The 27,063-nt window shown below is 36.4% G+C and overlaps 1 protein-coding gene across 1 annotated transcript; it reads left to right on the top strand.

Moving 5' to 3' along the window:
• LOC145679215 (uncharacterized) lies at positions 1–3,873 on the top strand. The gene is made up of 2 exons (XM_081749803.1): positions 1–3,032; positions 3,303–3,873. The coding sequence occupies exons 1-2, from the start codon at positions 1–3 to the stop codon at positions 3,871–3,873; spliced, it is 3,603 nt and encodes a 1,200-aa protein (XP_081605929.1).
• Positions 3,874–27,063: the final 23,190 nt, after the last annotated feature.

The raw sequence follows: 27,063 nt of genomic DNA, 5'->3' as shown, positions 1-27,063 counted from the left end.
ATGGCTGAATTATCTCAGCTTGTAAAACAAAGAGCAGTTTACAAAGGTCAATTAACACGAATATGCTCGTTTGTCAATCAATTTGACAGTCAGAAACATAGTATTGAAACAATTAATACTCGCCTAGAACAGCTGCAAACTGTGTGGTCTAAATTAGAAATTATTTTAAATGACATTGAGTTACTATCAGGTGATAGTGAACAGGAAGATGCGCGTGCAGCTATTGAAGAAACTTATTTCGATGTTAAATCTCGCATGCAAGCTATCATTAATGCGCATAATACTACCGAACCTAAAGATCCGAAATGTAATTCACGTATCACATCCAGTGTAAAGTTACCGACTATTGATTTACCAGTATTTCACGGTGATTATACAAAGTGGATATCATTTAGGGACACCTTTCTTTCATTGATTCACAATAATTCTGATATATCAGCTATTCAAAAGTACCAATACTTACGTGCTTCACTTCGTAATGAAGCATTAAACCTTATCCAAAGCTTACCAATTACTGAAGCTAATTACTCTATAGCTTGGGAACAATTAAATGAAAGGTATGATAATAAAAGGTTATTAGCTGCATCTCATGTTAATGAAATTCTTCACATTCGTTCAGTAACGAAAGAAAATGCTCACGAGTTGCGTAATTTCTTGAATACAGCTATGACGTCAGTGTCAGCGCTTAATGCACTTGTTGAAAATGTTAATCTGAGTGACGTAATATTAGTACAACATTTCTTAGGTAATCTTGATCAGGAAACTAGGAGAGCATTTGAGTTACAGTGCAAGGGTTCAGATTTTAGTACTGTTAGTGAGTTATTTAATTTTCTAGAACATAGGCTTCAAGCGCTCGAGAAAGCTAAACCGTTACCAAGTGAAAGTAATAAACAGACCAAATTATCTTTTAGTGTTAAAAAGCATAGTGACAAGCATTCACCTGTGTTCAAATCTTATTTAGCCACCGTTAAGACTGATTGTAAATTTTGTAAAGCTGGAAAACATCCTCTGTTTACTTGTGGGTCATTCAAAGGTGCTCCAATTAATCAGAAGTATAAATACTTGCGTAAAGAAAACATTTGTTTTAACTGTTTGCGTAGTGAAGACCATAATTCATCTCAGTGCAAGTCTGGAACATGTAAACATTGCAATGCTAAACATAATACTTTGCTTCATACAGACAGAACTGTATCGAAGGGTGACGAAGCGTCAGTACATACTCAGCATTCAAATAGTACCAGCAGTGGTATGGTGTCTCCAGATACCGGAATTTCATCCCCTAGCAACAGTAACGGTACACCTCAAGCATCGTATTGTTCGGTCAAGCAACAGAGTTCGTCACAGACTTTACTTGCTACGGCAATTGTGAAGGTCAAGGACAGTGCGGGAAATTGGGTCAACTGTCGGGCACTTTTAGATGCAGCTTCCCAAACGAGTTTTATTACTGAAGATTTTGTTCAGCGTCATCGTTTGAAGAAAATCAAACATCACGTGCCAATTCAAGGAGTAAATAACTCAACATCAGCAGCAAACTTTTGTGTTAACATTCAAATGAAGTCAACAATTAATGACTTCACCATTCAAGTTACGTGTTCGGTTCTTCCAAACATAACTAACTTGATGCCAACGGAGAAGACTGATTGCAAGACATGGGGCATCCCTACAGACATCAATCTAGCAGACCCAAGCTTTAATACACCTTCAAAAATAGATATTTTGTTAGGGTGTGATGTATTTTTTAACATTCTAAAACCAGAAAGAAGAACTAGACCTGGCTCTTATCCAGTACTTCAAAACACTGAACTAGGATGGGTGATAGCAGGGAAAATTCCCAGTACACAAGCCAGTAACTCAGCGTTAACGTTCTTCATCAGATCCGAAGACAATCTCAGCCAACAACTTCAGCGTTTTTGGGAATTGGAGGAATTCCATACAAAGTTATTGTCCCCTGAAGAAGTAGCTTGTGAACAGCATTTTAAGAATAACACTACTCGAGACTCAAGCGGACGTTATGTGGTTCGCCTCCCATTAAAGAAGGACAAGGCCACGCTTGGTGATTCATTACAGATAGCTCTCACACGGTTTCGTCAACTTGAACGCAAATTGAATCGTGAACCTCAACTAAAACAAGACTACATAGCCTTTATGGATGAGTATGAACAATTAGGCCATATGCATCCTATTGGTACGTTAAGTGAAGTGGCTAAGGACAGTGTAGTTAGATACTTCATACCTCATCATTGTGTATTTAAGGATTCAAGCACAACTAAATTACGTGTTGTATTTGATGGATCTTGCCCCTCTACAAGTGGAGAATCACTGAATAGCATACAAATGGTAGGTCCTACAGTACAAGAAGATTTGGTTTCAATTGTACTTCGATTTCGTACTCATCAAGTAGCTCTTGTTGCTGATATTGCTAAAATGTATCGGGCAGTAGCTATGCATCCAAATGATCAACCTCTTCAATCCATTTTATGGAGGAAATCTAATCATGATCCCATATTCGTTTACAGTCTTGATACAGTAACGTATGGGTTATCTTCAAGTTCGTTTCTTGCTACAAGGTGCTTGCGGCAGTTAGCACAAGATGAAGCAGTTAACTTTCCCAGTGCTTGTGAAGCACTAGAACGTGATTTCTACATTGACGATTATGTAGGGGGATCTGATAGTGTTCAAGGTGCACTTCAGATGTACAGTGACTTGACAAGGTTACTACAAAAGGGAGGATTCGTTTTGAGGAAATGGTGCTCCAATGACATCACAGTGTTAAACTCCATTCCTGAAACGTTAAAAGAAACTCAGAGACTTATTTACTTTCACACGGAAGGTATCAAGACGTTAGGAATTTCATGGAATCCCACCTTTGACACATTTTTCATTAATGTTAGCTTAGTTAACACGAGTGAGAATCCTTCCTCCCAACAAACTACGAAACGCAGTGTTGCCAGTATCATTGCAAAAATATTTGACCCTGCTGGATGGTTGTCTCCAGTAGTTATTAAGTATAAATTATTTCTTCAGCAATTATGGTTAGTAAACATAGCATGGGACGATCTTCTTCCCATGTAATTAACATATCAGTGGAACAAACTTTATTTGCAACTGCCAGTGCTCAGTGATGTGCAAATTCCAAGATTTGTATTAGTGCCAGGAAACGTTAAAGAAATTCAAATCCATGGTTTTGCAGATTCCTCAGAAAAGGCTTATGGGTGTTGTGTGTATGTTAGATCTACTAATACCAACGGATCCACTGTCAGTCATTTGTTATGTTCAAAGTCAAAGGTTGCACCTATTAAAAGGACTACTTTGCCAAGATTAGAGCTATGTGCTGCAGTTCTTCTTGCGAAACTTATAAACAAAACTTTAGCAACATTGAGACTAACAGTATCTAGCATTCATCTGTGGACAGATTCTCAAATAGTTTTAGCTTGGTTAGCATCGCCAGCCCATCGTTGGAAGCCGTTTGTAGCAAACCGTGTATCACAGATTCAGGAATTAACACATGTAAGCGATTGGAAACATGTTCTATCGCGAGATAATCCCGCAGATCTCATTTCAAGAGGAATTGACTCTAAAGTCATTCAGCAGAATCAACTTTGGTGGCATGGACCAGTTTGGTTGCAGCAAGAAGCTACTCATTGGCCTTCTTCGTTGCCAGACGACACTCAGGATTTTGAAGATATTCCAGAAGAATGTCAAAATTCATTTACTAATACATTACTCTCTCAAGTTAAAACTGAAGAAATTCTCTTAAGATTTTCGAAACTCACTCGACTGTTAAGAGTCTTAGCATTATGTAAAAGATTTATTCACAACGCAAGAAATCCCAAAAACAAACACTGTGGATCACTCTTAGCGTCTGATATTTAAGATGCTACACAGGCCTGTATTAGGATGACACAGCAGTCATACTTTTCACAAGATATCAAGGATCTTCAACGTGAGAAGCAAGTTTCAAAGCAGAGTTCGTTGCGAACATTGCATCCTTTTTTAGATAAGGAAAATATTGTTCGAGTAAGTGGTAGATTAGAAAATAGTGATCTTGAATTTAATAATAAGCATCAAATAATTTTACATCCTAAAAGCCATTTCACTCGTCTTTTAATTGAACACGAGCACAGAAGATTAATGCACGCCGGTCCTCAATTGCTTATGTCTTCAATTCGAGAAAGATATTGGATACCTAAAATCCGACAAACTATAAGGCATGTAATACATCATTGCAATACATGCTACCGTTTTAAGGCCTCAGTAGCACAACAATTAATGGGACAATTACCATCCACAAGAGTGCGTCCAAGTAAGGCATTTACTCATATTGGCGTTGACTATGCCGGACCTTTCCACATTAAATTGGGCTCTTCAAGAAGCAAGAACACAAGAAAATGCTACGTCGCAGTTTTCACATGTTTGTCTACAAGAGCCATTCATTTGGAATTAGTAACTGATCTCACATCAGAGGCTTTCATAGCAGCTCTTCGTCGATTCACATCCAGAAGAGGAAAATGCTTGACAATCACCAGTGACAATGCCACTACATTTCAGGGAGCTAAAAATGAGCTCAAAGAATTATACCTTCTATTCCAAGGAAAGGAGTTCAGCGACAGGATTCAGGCTTTTGCAGCAGAGGAAAATTTCGAATGGAAGTTTTCGCCTCCGTGCAGTCCTTCATTTGGTGGAGTATGGGAGAGTGCTGTCAAGTCTATGAAGTACCATCTTCGAAGAGTAGCTGGCAATGCCGTTTTAACATACGAAGAATTCTTAACGCTTCTCTGTCAGATAGAAGCTTGTCTTAATTCTCGCCCTCTCATAGCTTTACCAGATTCGTACGAGACTTTCAGTTATCTTACTCCAGGCCATTTTTTAGTTGGTGGCCCTATTACATCTTTTCCTGAACCAGATTTAACTAGTACTGTTGAAAATCGCTTGAGTCATTGGCAACGAATCCAGAGGTACCAACAGCATATTTGGAAGAAATGGTCACAAGATTATCTTCATAGTTTACAGCAGCGTCAAAAATGGACATCAGTTCAACCCAATATTAAACCTGGAACGCTCGTCCTGTTGAAAGAAGACAACTTACCTCCACTTTCTTGGAAGTTAGGAATTGTTGAAGAAGTATTTCCAGGCAAGGATGGATTAGTGCGTGTAGTATCAGTTCGTACAAAGACTGGGACTTATAAGAGGTCATTATCAAAGTTAGTTCCTCTTCCGAATGAAGACACTGTGAACAGTTAATTTTCTTTTATAATTCATGTTTGGTTGGATACTTTGTATTCCAACGGGGGGGAGTATGTTTGATAATCATTTAATGTTTGTATATTTCATTTTTATTGCATTATTATCTTCTTTTGTTTTTGCTTACGTCATAGCAGAATTTATGTTTGTCAGATAGATGGCAGTGTTGTTGGCCATGTCGAACATGAACTACCTGATGTAGTTCCTTCCGTGTGCTTCTTTTTACTCATTAAACAGTAGTGTTTAATATACATTTCAGAAACATTAAACTATAATATTCATGCTAATACGCCAGTGTTGTGGTATAGCTATTGTGTGACTCTTTCAAAGGCAGAAGTGTCTTATGTGTATTTGTAGAAATAGTGAAGATACTTGTAGTTTAGTGCAGTTCAAATACAAATTACAACACAGTTTGATTCACTTATTATCAATCAGCGTCTATGGTAAACAAAACAATATTTTCTGTACAAGCAGCAGATGGTCCTCCATCACTGCTTGAAAACAAAAAAGGATCCAGCAATCTTGCAAAAGCTTTGTTCAATTATAGCATTGTTGAGAAATCGGACTATTCAATTTCACATAAGACAACAAAAAAAATATAAATTTTATACGAAAATGGAAAATATTGAAATATCGAAACATATGGAAATATTGCAGTCTCGAAAAATGTTAAAATATCTAAAAAAAATCTAATTATCGAAAAATATGGAAATATCAATCAGTAAAATTTTTCGATATCGATCGATCGATCAGTATATCGAAATAGGCACAACTGTACTGACAATACGTTGTTTGTGGACGTTTAGAAGCTATGTTATAAAGGATTTAAACTTAACTAGATTGAGAAAAAACGTATATGGCGTTTTGTAAAAACGTAGGTTACATGTGTAAATCATGTTGTTTTTGGACTTAACCAAACGTACAACTGAAATGTATGCTTAGACGAACTTTTCGTATAAGTGTTCCTAATAAACGTACTTTTCGTACGACTGAAAGAACTGTAGACTCAGGATCTCACATACAGATAGACGTACATAACATGTAGTTGACGTATGTAATATACGAAAGATTGTTAGATGTCAGACATCTTGCAACGGCATGATGTAACATCTAAGGGAAGTGCGTATGTAGCTTATGGATAACATATGCTCCGTACTGATTTTTGTAGTAAACATAAGGATTCCGTATATTTGTACAATATACCGCTGTCCGGATAACGGATTTTTCTCAGTGTAAGTTTACAAAGATATAAAGTTTTAGAAAGATGAATATGAGTTCCTACTTCAAAAAAGCTGGTTACATGGCCACAATTACCAAGTTTTGATTGAGATAATTCTTCCTAAGGAATAACGAAAGATATTTTTTTCTAAAAACATATTAAAGTAGGGAATTTGAAAAGGTATATTACTGTTTAATTCGATAAATTATTATCCAACAACATTAGTGTAGTATGTTTTTTAAAAGATGCAATTTGCGCATTGAAAATAAAGAACATTTTAAACACTCGATTTAAGTAACTTCATAACTTAACTTAATATTATGACACGGCTTCTAATAAGTTCGTAGTTTCATAGTTGATATATTGGGTCGATGCATAAGTTCGTGCAATTCTTATATTTTATATATTATTTTTATTCTGCTGTTCTGTTAGTTCAAATACAAATACAATATAGACGTAACATTAACATATTCTACGAGTGTAACAATACATTGCATACATTTTACTGTCAGTCACATCAATTCACAATCACTCAGTGATGTATTCACCTCCACTATCTATGACCTTCTGTAACGTTCAGGTAGCAGTTCAATGCCTCACCTGTAGAACTGTTTTGGTTTTGACTGGAAAAAATCTGTCAGCCATTGGTCAAGAGAAGCTTTTCTGTGCTATTCTTTCAGCAATTGCTTCATTCCCGTATACTGCACAAAGTGTTTTCGTAGCTTCTGCTGCACCGTATTCTCGGTTAAACTCGAAAAGTAAAATGTGACGGAAATAGTCATTTTTCTCAACTTGACATTCCGTATTAGTTTGTCTGAAATATATACAATAATACGTCCACAATGAAGAAAACCTGTGTTTCACAACACACAAACTCCAAACTACGGTAAAACAACGGAATAACGATTTAAAAAATCGTTTCACGCCGCATTGTTGCCAACCCAAAAGAAAACCGCACAAACTTATGCATCCACCCAATATAATCAATTTGAAATGCATTCTTGTCAAGTGGCGTAAGGCCTACCCTGTATTTTAGTGTACGATTACGGTTTTCATGACAATATGGTTAAGCACCTCAGAAAACTATCAACTGAAAGTCGATTGAACATCAGGCGCTCAAACTTCGATAGTTTTGAATTTAAAAAGTGTGTGAGAATGTTGTAGATTCAGCCAACCAGCCAATGAGAAGATTTGAGAACTATCAAATAATGGAAGTCTCATCCCTATTAGCTTTGGTGTTCTGGGAATAGGACTAAACGATTATAAAATCGTTTCTGGTTTCTGAGATAAAGAGTGATGTAAAATGAAACATTTTCGTTAAAAACAGTTGTGAGGTCAGAAATACCTACCTCCGCCAGTGAATATAAGAAAAAACTTAAAGCACTACCAAATTACCGAAGTCCCATTCAATTAGAACAAGACGTTCTGAACATAACTGGGAAATATATAACCTACCTCCATTTTAGAATACCTACCCCCGTTTCTTAACGTAATGAGGATACTTTAAAAAATACAGATCATGTAATTTTCAGGGAATATAAATTGGGAATATCACTTAAACGTCATGAAACCTAAAGGAGTCAAAAGGAGGTTCTGGGAATCTGGGATACTCTGTCCCATCCAGCTAATGTGAGGATCTTGATAGTTATTCAATGGTGAAAGTCAAATATCAATAGGCTGATAATTCGAGAAGTATAAAGCAGGCACTTTTTAACGTTATCTTCTCCTGAAAGACCCAATCACTAGGCGATAATTCTTGAATATGGAAAGCTCTCCTTGGTAGCCTAGTGGCTAGAACGCACAACGTCAGGTTCAATTCCCAGTGAGAGAGCATCAAACGTACTACACTGGTTCAGATTCCATTTTCAATTATAAATCCTATTATAGCCTCGTTCTTGACAAACGACGTCAATAAAATCAATCAATCAATAGAATAAGGGTAGCCTGATTTTGATTGGACACCTCAAAATCAAAGACTTGACTCATGATTATCTTCAAACTCAATGATTCATAGTCATCTCCAAAGTGAATTCTAATAACTGCTCCGATACAGGATTTCTGGTTTCCGAACGCACAGAAAACTTGAGACTTGTGATTTGAAGAATATAGGATGTGGAGATTAGGATACTTTCCATCATAAGAGAATGTGAAAGGCTTTGAGTACTAGCCAATGACTAAAGTCTAATTTCAACAGACTACAGGCGAGAGAGAAAATAAAGAGTAAACCTGAAAATCATAGTCGCTAGTGCGAGTCTAATCTAGTGTAATCGTTGTTGACTTTAGCGAACACAAGCCCCATTGAGGATAGGAAATCTTAACCCGAGTAAACTTCCGTTGCAAAATGATCATCTTTGCTTCTGTCCCTCCTCCTATTCGAGTGTGCAAGGTTTATAAACAGCAGCAGAATTGTTAGAAAGACCTTAATCAGCACGTGCTCGAATTATTCACAGGAATTGTTTACTTATCTGATGGAAGTTGAGTTCGCGTCTTAACAATTTAGGTGGTAATCAGAGCCTGAATACTGAACAATTAATAATTCGTACACAAATACAACTACAAGGTATCTGAAGCGGCTTGAGTTGAATTGAGTGAAAAGGTGAACATGTATCTGAACTGCCCAATGTGTCGTTTAACTGTTAATGTGAATTGGAAAGACGGTTTTGTTTTTCTTATTTTTCCTTTAAATCACAAAACGCGAACATTTTAAGTAACATCAAATCATGAGTACCGGCAATCAAAAGGGAGTGCGAAAGCTTGTACTTACAACCTCCTCCCCAATTCTGGCATCGAGCAAGAAAACATTAAATTTACAATTTTGTGTTCAGAAAACTCTTGCTTTTATCTCTGGCTTAAACAATATATATATATATATATATATATATATATATATATATATATATATATATATATATATATATATATATATATATATATATATATATATATATATATATATATATATATATATATATATATATCCATGTTTCAGAATCATGCGGTACTTCCGCAACAATTTTTATAGAGGTAGTTGGTGAGTACTTCAAATTATATGCCCGTAGCAAAACTCCCTCCATAAAAATTGTTGCGTGAATACCTTAGGATTCTGAAACATAGATTTTTGGATAGCGCACATATTAATTCCTAAGAAAAGTCTTGACTCGACTACGGTGGGTCCCGTACTTTTGGAGTAATGTACCTTTAAATTTCATTTTTCAAATGTTTTTGGCAGCCTATAACTCCGAAACAAAGCATTTGTCAACCCAGGTCGGTCTATACTTTTTGTCTTATCTTGGTGTCAGGAATCATCTGCCAAACGTTGTCGGAATTGTTTTGAAATACCCTGTAATTATATATCGAAGTGGGCAAAGAAATTTCAGTATTAATTTTAAATTTCGCAATATTTTGAAATCTGTAGGAAAATGGGGAGCGACTGATGAGCACCAAAGTATCAACATTTCACAAGACACAAAATATTTGTTGACCTCACAGTCGAATAGCTCAAAATTAAAAAAAATGCCTCGTCAACTTGTCTTGTCCAACTGTCAGTTGCTTCTTGTCATAACTTGTGAGATTTGCTGTCAGTTAATTAGAATGTTGCAATTTCTTACATTTTTAATTTTTTTTATATCATATATTTTACCTTGTCTATTTTATTTTGTTTCGAATTTCGAGACAGGTCGAGATAAAATCCATCGAGTCGATACAGCAAGACGAATGGAGACAGTTTTAAATCTCGACTCGACTCGTCTCATGCGGATCTCTATCCGTCGAGCATATTTTTACATGTCATACCCCTAACTATTCATCCCCTTGCCAAAAAAATTAGCTAACAGCATAAGATAGGCTAACTCACTTGCCAAAAATAATCAAAATCGGCGCAAGTAGAAGATGATCCCGAACTAACACTGTTACATTATTTTTATATACATAGAAGATGACACCCTTGCTATCCTTTAAAACGAGAATTGAAAACAAACAGTAGGACACGGGTCCTATCATTTTAAATAAATATATTATGTACCAAGTATCATCTTCCTAAGTTGAGAATGTTGTGAGATACTCAATTTTTCGCATAAATGTTGTACCTCCCGCTTCCCCCTTGTATTTTAATCGAAGTAACATGATAAAAAGAGGTCAAGTCAGGTGCCAAAAGTTTCGGAATCAGACCTGTAGTCTTGGAGGAGTTGAGGAACAATCATCGATACACTTATACATACATGGGTCTTTCAAAGAAAGTTTCCTTATTTTGTTTTGGAGAAAGTACGAGCCTGATAATTGACATGAAAATAACAATGAGTTCTTTCGTATTTCTGATGTATTTGCCACACACAACTATGTTCGTGACGGCTATCGCGCATGCGTGGGCGTGATTAGCATGAGAGATGCAGTGACAAAGTGCCTTCGCCATAAGGAGTAGCGAGTTATGGCGGAACAACGTCTGTTGGCCGTGTGCAGTAAAGAAGAGATTCATTCTGTGATCCGGTATAAGTGAGCAAGTGACCATGTTCCTATTGACATCCACAAGAAGCTGGTTGTTGTTTATGAGACTCAGTAATGTCAGTGCAAATGGTGCGAAGGTGCAGCAAATTGTTTTGTAAAGGACAAACAAGCATATTCGATGAAGATCGGTCTGGTGGCCCGTCTCAGTCTCGCAGTCACTGTTTGTTGGATGAAGGAATCACAATTAGTCTTGGATTATCATGAACGTTTATTCTTTCAAGTGCTTTCCAATAGTTAAATAATATTTCATGTTTTAATGCAGACTGAGGACTTAATGACGAGAGGAAGAAAAGGCAGCAACACCAAAAAGTTGACTTTTCAGAAGTAGAATAGAAAAGCAATGAGTGAATTACTTCCTTGTCCCAATCCTCGTTTTGTTTCCTTTTCAATAGGGTAGCAAGAAGGAATTGAAGGAAAGCCTGAATCCAACGGCATGTACCCTAAAAGAACGAGATGTGCTAGGCATGTGCCATTTAGGTGTCCCAGCTACTTTTTAAGTACCCGACACTTGGTACATATGATATTCATGTGGTATGTATGTTCTTCAGCTACCTAAAGTTTCAAGTGCTCGTTACACCTAATTGATATTTGCGACTATATAGCACAAATGTAGCATTTATGTACCTGGCTCAATTTCGCATCGTGATAGTCATTCGTTTTTGTCTTCACTTGGGAATGTATCTTTCATGTTCGAGGCGCTTCCTTCAGGTGCATACTTTTTCAAATACTTATGACACATAATTGATATCTGCAGCGACGCACGAATGTCAGTCAGCTGTTTGCATTTGCTCATGCGCAGTAACATGCAACGGTTTCTCGCGCTTTCTCCTTCACTTTCTGTCCTTCTACTACACAATCACTTAGAAAAAAGAAGCAACAAATGCATCAAATTTGGGAGGTGAATTTAGAAGAAAATGACATACCTGATGAATGAAAATTAAGATGATTCTTTCATACATATGTAAATAGTTAATTATTTACGTAGTTAAGGATAAAGAATTGTATTTTTTAGATGCCAACTGTCGCCGATCATTTGAAAGTGAACAAATTTTAAATTTTATAATCACCTTTGTCAAATCATTGAATAAAAATAGTATTGGTGGTGCTCAACAATAGAAAAGTAGGGCCTAAACCATGAAATAAAGTAGAGAGACACGCGTCATTTTGTTATAAAATTACATAGCGAGCGGATTTTATCTTATCCCAAACGGTTATCGTCGAAAATACGGTGTTACAAGAGCACTCTGATTAGCCAAATTAAAAAGACACCAAGTAGAAACAGAAACAGAAAAGCTAGAATACAGAGGGCTCCTTAGCAAGAAAGCTCGCCCCGTGAGTGAAGCACCAACCTATATCTACGTGCTCCTCCTGCATGCGTTAGTAAACCTAAAGCATGTGTCGGTGGGTGTGTTGCGCGGTTTCTATCTATACGGAGACATTTACACGCGAATCTGTTAACTGTGTAGATAGAAAGAAAGAAGGGTAAGAAAAAGAAAATAGAAAGCGCGAGAAGTTTTTTCACATCTTGTGATTTGATAGAGGGATAAAAAACCTGGAAACCAGGGGAAAAAAACCAGTATCGGTCATGCTGCGTGCATTAGGCTATTTACATGGCAAAACCACACTGAGAAGGGGTGGCAAAAATCCATGTGAACATGTCTGTAGTAATAATCTATTAGTTTGTCTGTTACATTACAATCCTATCTTAATGTCTTCTAGATGTCAGCACAAATCTGTGTTGTCTGTAGTGGGGAGTGTTTTGTTAGTGGGAGATCTGTTATTTTTTGAACATGCATTCCGCTGCGTCTGTCCTTTTCCTCGCCTTGCCATATGTCACTTCTGGATCTGGAATGGAGAAGCTGTAACGAGACTGAGATTTCTGTTATTAATTATGCATTTTGTTCGTCCCAGGTTATTGGTCGTTTGTATCGTAGTTTTTCGTCTGGTCCTTGGTCTATTTACATTTAGGTTTGAGCGTTTATATATATATATATATATATATGTATTGTTATTAGTATTGTTCCTATTTACATATACGTTTATTTATTATCTTTATTATATATATATGTACATCAGTATATATATATATATATATATATATATATATATATATATATATATATATATATATATATATATATATATATATATATATATATATATAATTTCATTTTTAGCTTTTTTTTTAGGCGAGCGTCTAGAAAGGCGCTCGCCCCGCGTCCAAGTACACCCTACATTCATTCTAACCTATTCCACTTAACCTAGTATTACATACATACTCCCAGTCATTCACGCAGTCACACTTGCACTCACGCACCTTTATATATACACTTGTATTATATTGGGTCTAATAGTGCTTCCTAGTCTTGCTTTATTTGAGTAAGTGCTTTGGTCTTTTGTGCTTGTCGTATGGTCCTAAGTCGTAATTTCCCAGTCTGTTTACTAGCCTATTTTCTGCTTTGTTTGTGTTCTTGTAGAATTGTTCTGTTATTTTGATGCTTTCTTCTATTAATGGCAGTATTTTTAGTTCTTTTTGCAAGGGTAGCAATCTAGTGTACCTAGGACAGTTTGTTATTAATTTGATTATTTTGTTTTGAAATTTTTGCAGGTTTTTTATATTTATTTTTAGGGCGTGGCCCCAGGCGGGAACAGCATATGTAAGCATTGGGCGGATGAGCATTTTGTAAAGGATAGCTTTCGCGGCTGTGCTCAAATACTCACTGGTTAGTAAGCACTTTAGTTTTGTCAGTCTTCCTGTGGCTTTGCCTAATTGACTATTAACGTGTTCTTTAAATGTCAGATGTGCATCTAATACTACTCCTAGATATTTAACTTTATTTTTCCATTGTATTTGTTCATCAAAGATTTGGATGTTGTTGGTTGGCACCCGTTTTCTTTTTGTGAAGTATATTGCTTCGCTTTTATTTGTGTTTATTTTGATTTTCCACTTTGTAAACCAGTCTTCAATCGCCGGTACGTGGTTTTGTATATATTTAATGGCCTGATTTGGTATCCAGCTGTGAGCGAATATGCAAGTGTCATCTGCAAACAGTGCTATATTAGTTTTCGCGTTTTTTGGTATGTCATTAATGTATATACTAAATAGGATGGGGCCAAGTAGGGATCCCTGTGGGACCCCTGCTTCTATCTTCCTGTTTGTAGAATGTGTGTTTTGTACACAAACAAAGAATTTACGTTTGGTTAAGTAAGAATAGGGTAACTTAATATATACGTCAGGTACGTCTATTGCTATCATTTTGTAGTTTAGACCTTTGATCCAAACTCTGTCAAATGCTTTTTCTACATCTAAAAATAAGGCTGCTGTTCCTTGTTTCTTATTGTATTTCTCTGTAATATGTTCCACTACTCTAACTAGCTGGTGTGTTGTTGAGTGATTGCTCCTGAATCCGAACTGTTCGTTTATTAAGATGTTGTGATTTTTTAAATGGTTTTTGAGCCTGATCAATATGATAGATTCGGTTAGCTTAGCTAGTGTGTTTAGGAGGCTTATTGGTTTGTAATTTTGGGGAAATTTGCTATATTTTCCTGGTTTAGGTAGAGCTATGATTTTGGCTAATTTCCATTCTGAGGGAAAATAGGCTAGTTTTAATATTGCATTTATAATATTAACTAAGAAAATCTTTCCTTTTTCCGGTAGGTTCTTTAGGCAGATGTTTTGAATTTCGTCTGGACCGGCTGCCTTTAATGGCTTGAGTTTCTTTAATAGTCTATCTATCTCCTTTTTCGATGTCTTTTTCGCGGATGTTGTGGTTTGACTATTTAAGAACTCTTTTACTTTATTCCTTACTCTCGCGTCGTGATTGCGGTCTTCTTCCATATTGTTTGGTTGAAATGTTTTTTCTAAGGTATCTGCTAACACGTTTGCTTTCTCTTGTGGGGAGTACACTAGCCCATTTTCGCCATGCAGTGATGGTGTTGGGGTATACGGTTTGGTAAGATTTTTTGTGAGCTTCCATATGCTGTTGTCCTTGAAGTTCATTTTTTCAATTTTACGGTCCCAATTGTATTTTCTATAGTTTTTAATTTCTGTATAAATTATGCGTCTAAGGTTATTAATATGGAATTTAGTTCTTGGGTCTCGAAATCTGTGGTAGTGTTTTCTTAGGTTATTTCTTGTTTTTATCATATCACGTATGTTATCTGGAAGTTTAGTTGTGGTATTTGGAACAGTGCTAGGTATAGCTTTGTCTATTGCGTTTTTAATTGCTGTTGTTAGTACTGTTACTGCCCTATCGATATCTTGTATATTATTTATCAGAAACCTGTTTGGAATGCCTTCCTCTACGGTTTGTTTGAATGAATCCCATTTTGCTTTGTTGTAGTTTAGGGTTTTTCTATCAGGTGCGTTGTCTGGTTTGTTGCCTACAGTAATTATAATTGGTTGATGATCTGAGTCTAGTTCATTTATTGTGTGTATTTCTAGTAAGTCATTTATATTTTTGTACAATGCGTAGTCTAGTACGTCCGGTGTGTTGCCGTTTGGGGGGTAGTGAGTAGGTTGATATTGTGATATTGATGTAGTGGAGAGGATTGCATGAACCTATAGAGGCGTCTTCCATTGTTGTTTGTGTTTACACTGCAGAAAATTGGATGTTTGCTATTTAGGTCTCCCGCTAGTATTACGCTATTCCCTGAATTAGCTAGTTTCCGTATGTAATCTGTATTGATAGATTTGGATGGTGAGTTGTAAACCGCTATTATGTTAACCGGCTTGTTTCTGATATATATATTTTTATTCCTGTAGCTTCTACGGTATCAAGTACCGGTAGTTGAATTTCTGTGTGCTTTACTGATTCTAATACTGCTATGAGTGTTCCTAAATTGTTTTTATCCGGCTGTCTATCAGATCTATATAATTTATATCCTGGAATTTTAATTTGTATTTCGGCATTGAGATTTGTTTCACTTATTAATCCGATTGCAATATTGTTTTCGATTAAGTAATCCGCGAGCTCTTCTACTTTGTGGTTCAGACTGGAGGCATTCCAAGCAAGTATCTGGAATTTATTAATACTGCCATTAAGATGTAAACCCATATTTTACATTATTAACTATATTTATCTGTAGCTCTGGCTATTTGTTTAGCGCGGTTTAGTATTATGTTTATATGATCCTGTACATATGAAAGTATTTCTTCTCTACTCTTCCTGTTAATTAAGTCAAGACCTAGCTGTGTTATTTGATTCTGCGTTTGATATAGTTCTTGTGTCGTTTTTACGTTATTATTCCCTGTTGTTTTACGTTGATTATACGTTGGTTGTATGTCGTTATCTGATTCTGAATCTGTTGATGTGTCAATTTGTTCCCTACGTTTTTGTTGTCCCTTACTTCTGTCTGGTTTGGTCTTTTGGGTTCCCTGTGGTTTGTTAGGATTGATAGGTTGGTTTGTTTTTGAGGTTGACGGTTGGTTGGGTTCTGTAGGTGTCGTTCGTTTGGTTCTGTTTATGGGTTTGCCGGTAGTCCCTGCTCGTACCTTTGCCTCCCTCTCTTGTGTGTTGCCAGTTTTCGCGGCCAGTGCTTTTTTGTAGGCCTTGCACCTGCGATAATTCCTGGGATGCCCCCCCCGCAATTAGCACAGGTGGGCGGCTCCCCCCGCTGCTTCTGACACTCCCTGCTCAGATGCCCCTGTGCACATTTAACGCATCTGGGCTGGTAGTGACAGTTACTAGCCGAGTGAAAAAAGCCCTGGCATTTGTAGCATTGAACAACATCTGTTTGGAGGGGAATGTAATCTACTACTCTAACTGATAAAGAGAGAATATACTTTGTTTCTAAAAGTCTATCTTTGTGGTTCGGATCTGACAATTTCACAAGAAAGAGTGGCATTGGCACTTTTTTCCTTCCTTTCGTCCTGTCATTTGGGTCAATGTATTCTCTCCTGCTCATTTGATGCACTGTTATACCATCTGTCTCAAGTATACCATTAATATACCCCTCTATTTCCTCGGTTGGTAAGTCAATAGGAAGTCCTCTAATTACTAGCTTGATCGGTCTAGCCCTACTTCTGTTGAGATGAATAAACTCTACCTTCTCCTTTTCGACGTACTGCAAGATCTCTTTGTACGTTAGCTCGTTCCATGACTGGATCTTGAACCCCTCTGCAACTACCTTTCCATGTACATCATTGAACTTTTTCTTAATGTCATAAAAGTCTGACATGTTTTTAACAATGATTTCTGGGTACTTCTTCACGAATCTGGCATCCTTCTCAGTGTTTTTACTGTCCTCTGACCTGAACTGACCCTTAACCTGGCTAGGAGATTTCCTAACTACCTCCGCATATGAACTACATCTGCTTATATCTGACCCTGAACTACTTATGTCTGAAAGGTCTAATTCGCTATCACTTGATGAAGACAAGCTATCTTGTACATTGTTGATATCTATTGAAATAGAAGAGTTCTGGAAATTACATTCTCTTACCTTGAGTAGTGTTTCCGCTGCGGTTTTGGTTCTGGGTGTACACTCACCTGTCCTGCTATTCTCCTCCTTTTCCATCTTGTCACCTATTCTTGGAAGCACTAAGCACTAGGAAACACTTAAAACACTTTGCACTCACTCGGCACTAGCACTTTTAAAACTTCACTTATACGGTATCTATAGCGTGGTCCTGAAAAGGTCCGCACTTATACAGAAACTATGACTTATATAAAGTGGTCCTGAAAAGGTCCGCTTGTCGTCGACTTGCAGTGCTGTTCTAGTCCTTCGTTAGGGACGATCCCTATAAGATCCTATTTCCCCGGGTTCAGTGTCCCCCTATTGGATAACCCTGAATCCGTGACCCAGGGCACTCCCGTTTGTACCACTAAGTTCACTGCACAAGGCCTTTGCCAGCCATGGTTATACACTATTTCTCTATGACTCTTCGCTTCACTTATTCACCAATGACTATACGTATAACGTTATACAGCTACTAATTTAGGGACGGTTCCCTACTATCCCTACTTATTAGGCCCCCAGTGTCGGGATCCGCAAGCCTAAACACTCCGCGTCTCCAATCTCCAGAGTCACATCACTGCCTCGGGATCCGCAAGCCTAATGTATCCCTCTACAAGTAACGTTTTCTTCATCGTCTTCGTGGCCAAGTCGGAAGAGCACGTGTCTAGAAATTGGTTCGCGCGCACCCACTTTTTTTAGTTTTTTAAGAAGTATTTTTTAGACTCACCTTAATGTAAACAAATTACGTATAAAGGCGATTTAACATATTTTGGGGAAGTAATTTTGTGGTTCATTAACGCTTACGGCATGTGGAACATACCTAGAACTTACCTAGTATTTTCCCCAGGTACCTGTCAGGCATGTGTTTAGGGGCGGACATTGATTGTGACTATCACTTGCCAACCATGTGATTTCTCTCTCATAGTTACATAAGGCACATACTTGGCACATTCCCATGTACCTGGGGAACATGATAGGCATATGCATGCTATGTAATTTTTTTAGTGTTTAGATAGTTACCATTGATACTTGTAACACTTATAATCACTGCTACTTACTAATAACACTACCATTACTACCAAGCAAACGTATACTGTGTCAAAATAAATGACAATAGCACAAAACATTATAAACACCTACCTAATTATTCACATTTTCTTCAGCGGCTCGCTTCTAAAGAAGAATCCTGTTTTCTAGAACCGTTTTGTGGAAAAATTGACAAGTCACTTTCAAGTTCATCTAAACATAAATTTGGGTCATCACAAATTGTGTTGATATCAATCAATCATGCAGCTTTCGTTACACTAAATACTCATTCGACATCTGCATTACTGACTGGTATAGCAAGAATATAGTGCATTATTTTAATTAAGTCTAGTGCGTCTACTTTCTTAAGAAACGTACTTCATAATTTACAGAAAAAGGTTGTAGTAGTATGGTCATCTAAATACAAGAATAAACGATTATGCGATCAGGTTTTGACAATACGGATTTAAGGCACAGAACTTTTTGCACAGTTCATTTCCATCGAAACAAATTTTAAATTTTATAATCACCTTTGTCAAATCATTGAATAAAAATAATGTTGGTGGTGCTCAACAATGGAAAATTAAACCTTGCCTTTTGTTACAATAAAAATACAATTTTTCTTAATAACTACAAAACTGAGTGCAATATTCCCACAACCCAAACAGCAGGTGAATGAATACGCCGTGCTCGACCGTAAATACAAGGTCAAACTGGCCCAAGAGGTAGTGTAGAAATGGAACTATTTGACGCGGAGGCCGCAGTCAGATTTTAATGGTAGTGACAATGAGTGGTCAAGGACACGACCCATAGAGTTTAATACGTGAACTGTTACTCTGTGAGTTCGAACTTGGGCATAACACTGCGGCGGCAATCCAAAACATTTCGTGGCCTTGGTTTGACAAGGTTCTAACTGCACGTGACTATATTTTGAGAAAAACGCGTTTAAAATTTTAATAGGTTATAGCTAGTTGTTTTATTTATAAACTAATCATTATGATGTTTTTACACAATGATTAACTGCCTACAAAGTTTACATTTAAATATTTGACGTTGCAAACAGGGTTTTACTATTTTTTTGTTTTGAACTATCAGTAAAATGCAGTTAGAACCTTGTCTTACTGAAACGATCATTTTCAGAGGCACAAGGTTTTAACTGCACTTAGAACCTTGACAAACCAAAATGACGAAGAAAACAGGCATGATTTAGGACGATAAGGGTGTAACTCTAATTGAGTAGATTAACTATGTATATTTTAATTATATGACATGTGTGTCGAACACTAGTTACAAGTTTAACAGTGCAGTATAATACTATCTTCCAGGGGCATGAATAGAAGGGACTCGTTAATGACTTTTTCATTAATTCTGTAAACCTCAAAAAATCCTTTTGTTGCTTTAGTTTGATATCAAAAACACTCAAACAACTGCTGAAATATGACACTTTAGTCTGCCGTCTTGGAGTTCCTAGAAATTTTATATTTGCTGCATTAACAGGCTCATATCGTGTCATAACTTGATTTCGGGGCGATTGCCCCCTCCCCCCAGAAGAGAAAACTTTCTTATTTTATACATAAATAAAACCCATCCCAGAGTTTGGAGCCCTTAAAAGTAGCTCTAAGTAGCAGTATTACAATCCACCGCCCTCGCCCCAGAAGTCTGTCCTGGATCCGCCCCTGCTTGATTTGAACAATACGGTACTGAATTCTTGAGTAAACGTCAAGTTAGCGTCTTGAGTGAATGGAATTGTTTAGTAATTTAGAAGTTTTGCTGTCGTCCCAAAGTCTAAAGTCACTCGGCCTCATCTGAACTACAAGATATGGGCTGTGAAGGTCTACACTCTTCAATATTCTTACGATACACAAAAGAGAGTAAAAGTCCGTCTTATTCATAAATTTTTCAATAATTGCACCGTGTACGAGATCTACTTCCTGAATAAAGGAATGTACTGGAAGAGAGTATTACATTAAAACAGAATTGATGTTCGGATTTCCCCTCAAAATGTCCAAAACTGCATTTATGATATATGGGAATTACGGTTTTGTGGTACACAGGAATAGGACCAACTAATCAAATTCGTGATCTCATTTTCTTCGAGCATGGTGTCCTATATTCTCCTAAAAGCACTCGCAATGCCATTCCCTGCACATCTTGCCATTGTTTCGTTCCAAACAGCATGATATACTTTTTTTCGTTAGAGTAACGTATGTGGTCAAGTTTTACACATTTAACTTTCTCTTATACAATATATCTGCGTGGGAACATGTTATAACGTTTTGCAAATCGAAGGCAAGGACTGGAAGATCTTTGTTTTCTTTTCCACTTTTTCTCTGTTCTCTCCCTTGCGCACGCCTCGCACACATCGCATCTGTCACTTTTTGGCAAATTAAAATCTAAGTTAAACTCCGATATTCGATAGTTCATTGATTTCTAAATTGGTGGTTTGTTTTCGTTCTGACACTTTTCAATGAAGAGATCATACAGTTTTGCAATATTCAGATGATTTCCTAGGTATAATCCACTGGTATCAGCTCGGAAGTGGTGGGATTCCACTGTTGGGAAAGATTTTATGTGTTCCCTTGCAAAAATCTGCTTCACCCACTAGCTTCCGACGACCATTACTGTTTTTTCCTCTTTGACCTACAATCATGAGCGCCGACTTCGTGGGTGCTTTGGGGCTCCGGTATCCACGCAAATAATTTTGTGGGTGCTTGGAGCAGGTTTTGAACCCGTTTCTCTTACGTTTAAGTCAGCCGTGTTACCGGCTGAGCTAGGACAGCCCTAACGTATCCTTATAGTACCTGTATATTTTACTTTATCACAGCACAACCCTTTGTGACAGTGTTCATAAAAGATTTTAACTAAAAATAAATCAATCAAATATCGAAACTTCTCTGAAAACATATAACATGTCCCGCCATTGAAATGCACCCAGATATAAATTTTGGAAAGTCAGCGCCGTTAGATACAATAGATGTGTTTGTATTCATAGTTTTGGTTTTGTGTGCAGTACCCACAGTTTTTTTTTATGTGGACAGTCGACAAATAAAATGTTTTGCACTGTTGAATCTTTTCTCCTTTAACACTGAAAAAAATAATAAAAAGAATACTTCCAACGAGATTTAGCTTTCTTTGTTTTTTTGGATTTTTAGTCTTTTTGGATTTTTAGTCTCGTCTCCATTTTCGCTTGATTCCTCTTCATTATCTTGAACACACATTGAATTACGAAGACCAAGTTTGAAATTTTGTATATTTTACACCAATAGATGGCAGTAAATCCTCACATGTACCCTGCAGAGTTTAGAGCCTTGCTACAAGTAATCTTATATTAAACTTTCATCAATCCGGTTTAACATGTACGATTTACCAATTTAGTTATTTTTATATAGCACGGTTCAGGAAGTGGAACAAAATAGTATGCTCAGAATTGATGTGCCAAAAATATTTTTAAAAAAATAGTGGAAGAAAATATCATTATTTACTTCTCAAGGTAATTTAAAAGAATAAATCTTACATTTTAATTATCTCTTTAATGTAAGGGAAGTAACATAGAAAGTTATATATAAAAAAAAGGAATACTTCCCTAACTTACAGCTTTCCAAGCTGCAGTTAGAACCTTGTCAAACTGAATACTGTACTAGAGTCAGAAGCAGTTAGAACCTTGTCAAATTAGTAGACAGTCTATTTTTCAAGTTACAACAATAAGAGACATATATTTGAATAAAGCTCAATTTCTAGTGTTACGTGCTGTATATAGTTCAATTTTGACAAAAATGTTAGAACCTTGTCAAACTAAGGCCACGATTTGTCATATGAAAGGGGTAGGAGCAGTGAACCACACCATAACCAGGGCCGTCGCGTGGGTTGTAAATGCCCGGAGCCAGAATTTCCAGGCACATACCCCCCAGGGTATTATGAAAAACAACCAGAGATTATTTGTAGTCCTAGATTTAAATATGTAATGTAAGGTCGTAATGTAAGATTTAAAAAAGTTGGTATTATGTCATTTTTTAAAAAATGAATGGCTTTTTTAGTTAAAACATAAAAGTTAATGAAAATATGGTTTTGAATTATTGAAATGTAGTGCTATTCTTGTTTATTTTAAACTTGCCAGGGCATTTTTTAAGCTACCTTTTTGTATCCAAATGGATACCTAGGCCCAGCACTTGGATACCCAGGCCCAGCAGTTTGGATACCCAGTGCACTTTATAAATCTTTAAATTGCTGAAAGAGTACTTGAACAATAAATTTCTTGGATTACTGTAAATGTAAAATTACTTCAATATACTTTGGTTTTGTGAATATATGTATTAGCTTGTATTCTGTAAATAAGTATAAAATTGGAGAGTTTTATTCTTGAAATTTCAGATATTCCTCTTTCTTTCTTTCGTTTCGCGTAATCATTTGTCTACCTCGAGATGATAGCACTTTCATTCTACTCTAATACAGAGAAAGTTAATAGACGACTTAAGAAGTAGAAAGGTTGAAGCCGAATTCTTACATGTAATGGTCCAAATGACGCTTGGCTTATATACCTTTGGAATTTCTCTCAGAAAAGATAACAGAAGAAAACAACTTGCTATTTGAATATTTAATAGTTTTTATAAAATGCAATTTATACTTATCTTTAGCTTACAACACGTTTTTGTTCGTTGTATTATATGTAATTTCGAAATTTTGATTTGGTAAATAAAATATTTGAATTTATGTGCGAAAATTTGTTTTTTTCATTACTTCTTTTTCAGCATTTGTTTTGGACCATGGTGGTTACTTTTGGTCCTTTATATCGTCAGTCATCTTTACATTAAGATTTGATAAAGTTAGTTAAAACTTTGTTAAGGGGATCCCGGTTAGATAGTATATCGTTGACGATGCTTAAATCCACCATATTTTCCGTGTCTTCTGATGCATATTTTATCAAATATATTACAGAAGGTGTAGTATTAAGTGTGGTATTCACTGGTTACATGTTCCTTCTAGGCGATGCGACTTGAATGTTTGATACAAAATGTTAGCGGGCCTTACGAAGACCTTTAATTTAATATTTCATATCATGATGCAAAAGTTCCAATGTCGCCTAGTAAAAATGTCTTAAAATATGCACCGACGTATACACATAAAATGATTTCGTTAGGGAATTGTTTAGCCAAGTTCACGTATTGTTATTTCCTGGTTCAGTAGTTTGTGTCTTGCACTGTTTGTTTTGTATCCTCTTCATCTGTATCAGTCGCGGTTTTTTGTCCTTGTCCTGTCTATGTCCAACTTTAAAATATGGACATAAAAATAAATAAATAAATAAATCATGGAAAATATCAAATTATGATAGCACAGTACGGTTTTTTATCTTTAAGTACTACCGACCTGAAGGCGGATCTGAGCAAGAATGTAAAAAAGGAAATATCCGTTCCTGTATTGATGGCGTTGTTGAATCGGAAATGAAATGGTTAGCAGAAGTCTGACAAAGACGTCATTTTTTATGCCATTGTTTCAAAAGTGTACATTATACAAAAATGAAATTTAAAAAATCTTTGCGTTTGAATTTTGCTGTGTGTGACAAGGGCCCTTTTTTGCCTGGATACCCAGTAGCGATTTCTTAAAAAATGCACTGTGATACACAACATAGTAATAGCATAGAATATACAAATGAGGATACAAATATTAAAGCCCAATGTGTAAGTGATAACAAACTGTAATTTTCCGACTTTCGCTAAAACCCAACAAAACAAATTTTTATTTCCTTGCGATTAACACATATGTTTTCAGTGAATTTATCATCGGGGACACCGGGAAAGAGGGTCTGGGAATACTCCTCCGAGTACACGAGATTCGGCAATACCCCTCGAAACGTTTTTTTAGAAATTAAGATTAAAATTGCATTGTAATGCCTTTTTAGAAACTGTTTTCAGTTTAAACCAATAAAGGATAGCCTAAATTTGAATTTTATAAAGATTTCTTTTTCCGTTTTAGTAGGGAGGGATCCATGAGTCTCCTCCATGACTACGTCTAAGATAGTTAATAAACATAGTTATTGTATAATGTTGGTACAGAATTGAAGAACTGAAAAGATATTTATTTTGTTATTGATTGGAAAGTAAGTGCGAAGTTCTATTTGTGATCATAACCAGTTATTATTAAGTGGTGTCCAAATAACCAGATAAATATGCTATTGCAGTTATTGTGGTATTATTTGAGAATTCCTTGGACAGAATAGGAATAAAGAAATGTTGTTGAATTCTACTGAAGTTACTTAAGTTTGTAGAAAACTGTCATATGGATAAGAAGTAAGTAGTAGCAGATGTCGGTCAGTTTCCCAAGGCAAAATCTCTTCTCACAGAGAGAGTTTCAGTTGAATAATCCTAGACGATGTTTTACATTACCGGTAATTTTACTTACCTGTGGCCTTATCATTATTAAAATATCTCATTTAACATTATTGTTTTAAAAACTTAATTTACCTCCATAATCTGAATTCCTTGAATTATGTTGATAGATTATCGAAAATATCTAAGGCTCTATCTAGTTTATCCAAATCTTTAGTAAGAAAAAGGTCTGCGGTGGCTCAGTGGTAGAGTGTTCACCTCTAATGTATGAGGTACCTGGTACGATTCCAGCTCGCACCAAGTGGACTTTCTTCTTGCACCAAGCGGACTCCAGAAGTGGATTACCACCTGCAATTCTCATTTTCAGGCAATAGCAGGCAACCCAAAAAGCTCGGCGGTTGGGTTGGTTACGAATTCGAAAGGCGTTGGACCAAACCTCAATTTTGTAACAAATATATCAGTGTGGCAAACCGCAAATAAGAGAATAAACCAAATTGTTAAAAATGACAACTTTATTATTGTGGCGGACTTGGACGACATCAAAAGTTACAAAATGATCTTACTTAAGCAGTTCAAAAAACATGAATGACAAGAAACAAATATCAGAGGAAAATATTTCTCTCCTCTTCACCCAGAAAAACAATCCCATAGAAAAAGTTACATAATGTAAAGTTTTAATATAAAAGCCCCACCCAAAATTTTGCAACACTCGAAAGGCAAGAACAAGTGAACCGAAGTAAATGAAATTATGCACAGATATTGCAGACGTAAAATGAGGGAATACGTGTTTCGTATTTTCCTGGAAAAAACGGTTGGGTGAGGCACGGACCCCTCCAAACCTTTGACCACGAAATATTAAAAGTGTTAGGAACAGTATATCACACTTGTGTAAAGGACGTGAAGAATTGCCACGAAACTTTTCGTATGGACAATACACAAAAAATAAAGGAATATTTTTTTTAATTTTCTGCGGAAACACGGATTTAGTGAGCAAGAGCCCCCACCCAAAATATTGAAACTTGATGCCCGAAAGGCAAGAAGAACTGAACCGAAGTGAATGAAATTGAACACAGATATTGTAGACAAAAAGTGAGGATACGAGTTCCGTATTTTCCTGGAAAAACCGTTGTGTGGGGCACGAACCCCGCCCAACATTTGATCACGAAAAATCAAAAGGGCTAGTAACAGTATGCCAGATGTGTGTAAAGGACATGAGGAATCAAAGAAACTTTTTGTGTGGTCAATACGCAAAAAATAAAGGAAAACATATTTTTTAAATTATCTGCAGAAAAACGGTCCTAGGGGGCAAAAGCTCAAACCAAAAATTTTGAAAGTTGATGCCCGAAAGGCAAAAATAACTGAACCGAAGTGAATGATATTGTGCACAGATGTTCTAGATATAAACTCAGGGAATCCCGGTTTCGTATTTTCCTAAAAGAAGGGTTAGATGGGGCACGGACCCCTCCAAACTTTTGACCACGAAATATCAAAAGTGCTAGTAACAGTATCTCAGATATGTATAAAAGACATGACGAATTGCAACGAAATTTTTTGTATGCACTATACGCAAAACATAAAGGAAAAAGGTTTCTTTTATTTTCTGCGGTAAAACGGTTTTTGGGGCCAAAAGAACCCGCCCCAAATTTTTGAAAGTTGCCGCTCGAATGGTAAGAAGTGAACCGAAGTGAATGAAATTGTGCACAGATATTGCAGACGTGAAATGAGGGAATACGTGTTTCGTATTTTCCTGGAAAAAACGGTTGGGTGGGGCACCGACCCCTCGAAATCTTTGATCACGAAAAATGAAAAGTGCTAGTAACAGTATGTCAGATGTGTGTAAAGGACATGAAATATTGAAATGAAACATTTTGTATGGATAATACACAAAAAATAAAGGAATACCCCTTTTTTAATGTTCTGCTGAAAAACGGAATTAGGAGACAAAGGCCCCAAACAATAATTTGAAAATTCACACCCAAAAGGCAAAAAGAAATAAACCGAAAGTGAATGAAATTCTGCACAGATATTGTAGACATTAAATGACGGAATACAGGTTTCTTATTTCCTGAAAAAACACGGTTGAGTGGGGCACCGACCCCTAAAAACGTTTACTACGAAATATCGAAAGTGCTAGTAACTGAATGTCAGATCTTTGTAAAGGACATGAAGAATGTCATCTAAACTTTATGTAAGGACAATACGCAAAAAATGAATAGGAGTTATTTTCTGCGGAAAAACGGTTTTAGAGGACAAAAGTTCCAACCAAAATTTTGAAAGTTCACGCCCCAAAAGGCAAAG

This window comes from Thermobia domestica, chromosome 2 (genome assembly GCF_964235325.1).
Source record: "Thermobia domestica chromosome 2, izTheDome1.hap1.1, whole genome shotgun sequence".
Taxonomy (NCBI): Eukaryota; Metazoa; Arthropoda; class Insecta; order Zygentoma; family Lepismatidae; genus Thermobia; species Thermobia domestica.
Note: the sequence above shows the minus strand (reverse complement) of the source record. Positions and strands in the feature narration are given on the sequence as shown.

Excerpts from the sequence above, each read along its gene's own strand:
- LOC145679215 (XM_081749803.1), top strand. The coding sequence starts at position 1 with ATGGCTGAATTATCTCAGCTTGTAAAACAAAGAGCAGTTTACAAAGGT. Across the intron at positions 3,033-3,302 it reads TTATTTCTTCAGCAATTATG|GACTACTTTGCCAAGATTAG; the intron begins GTTAGTAAACAT and ends ACCTATTAAAAG.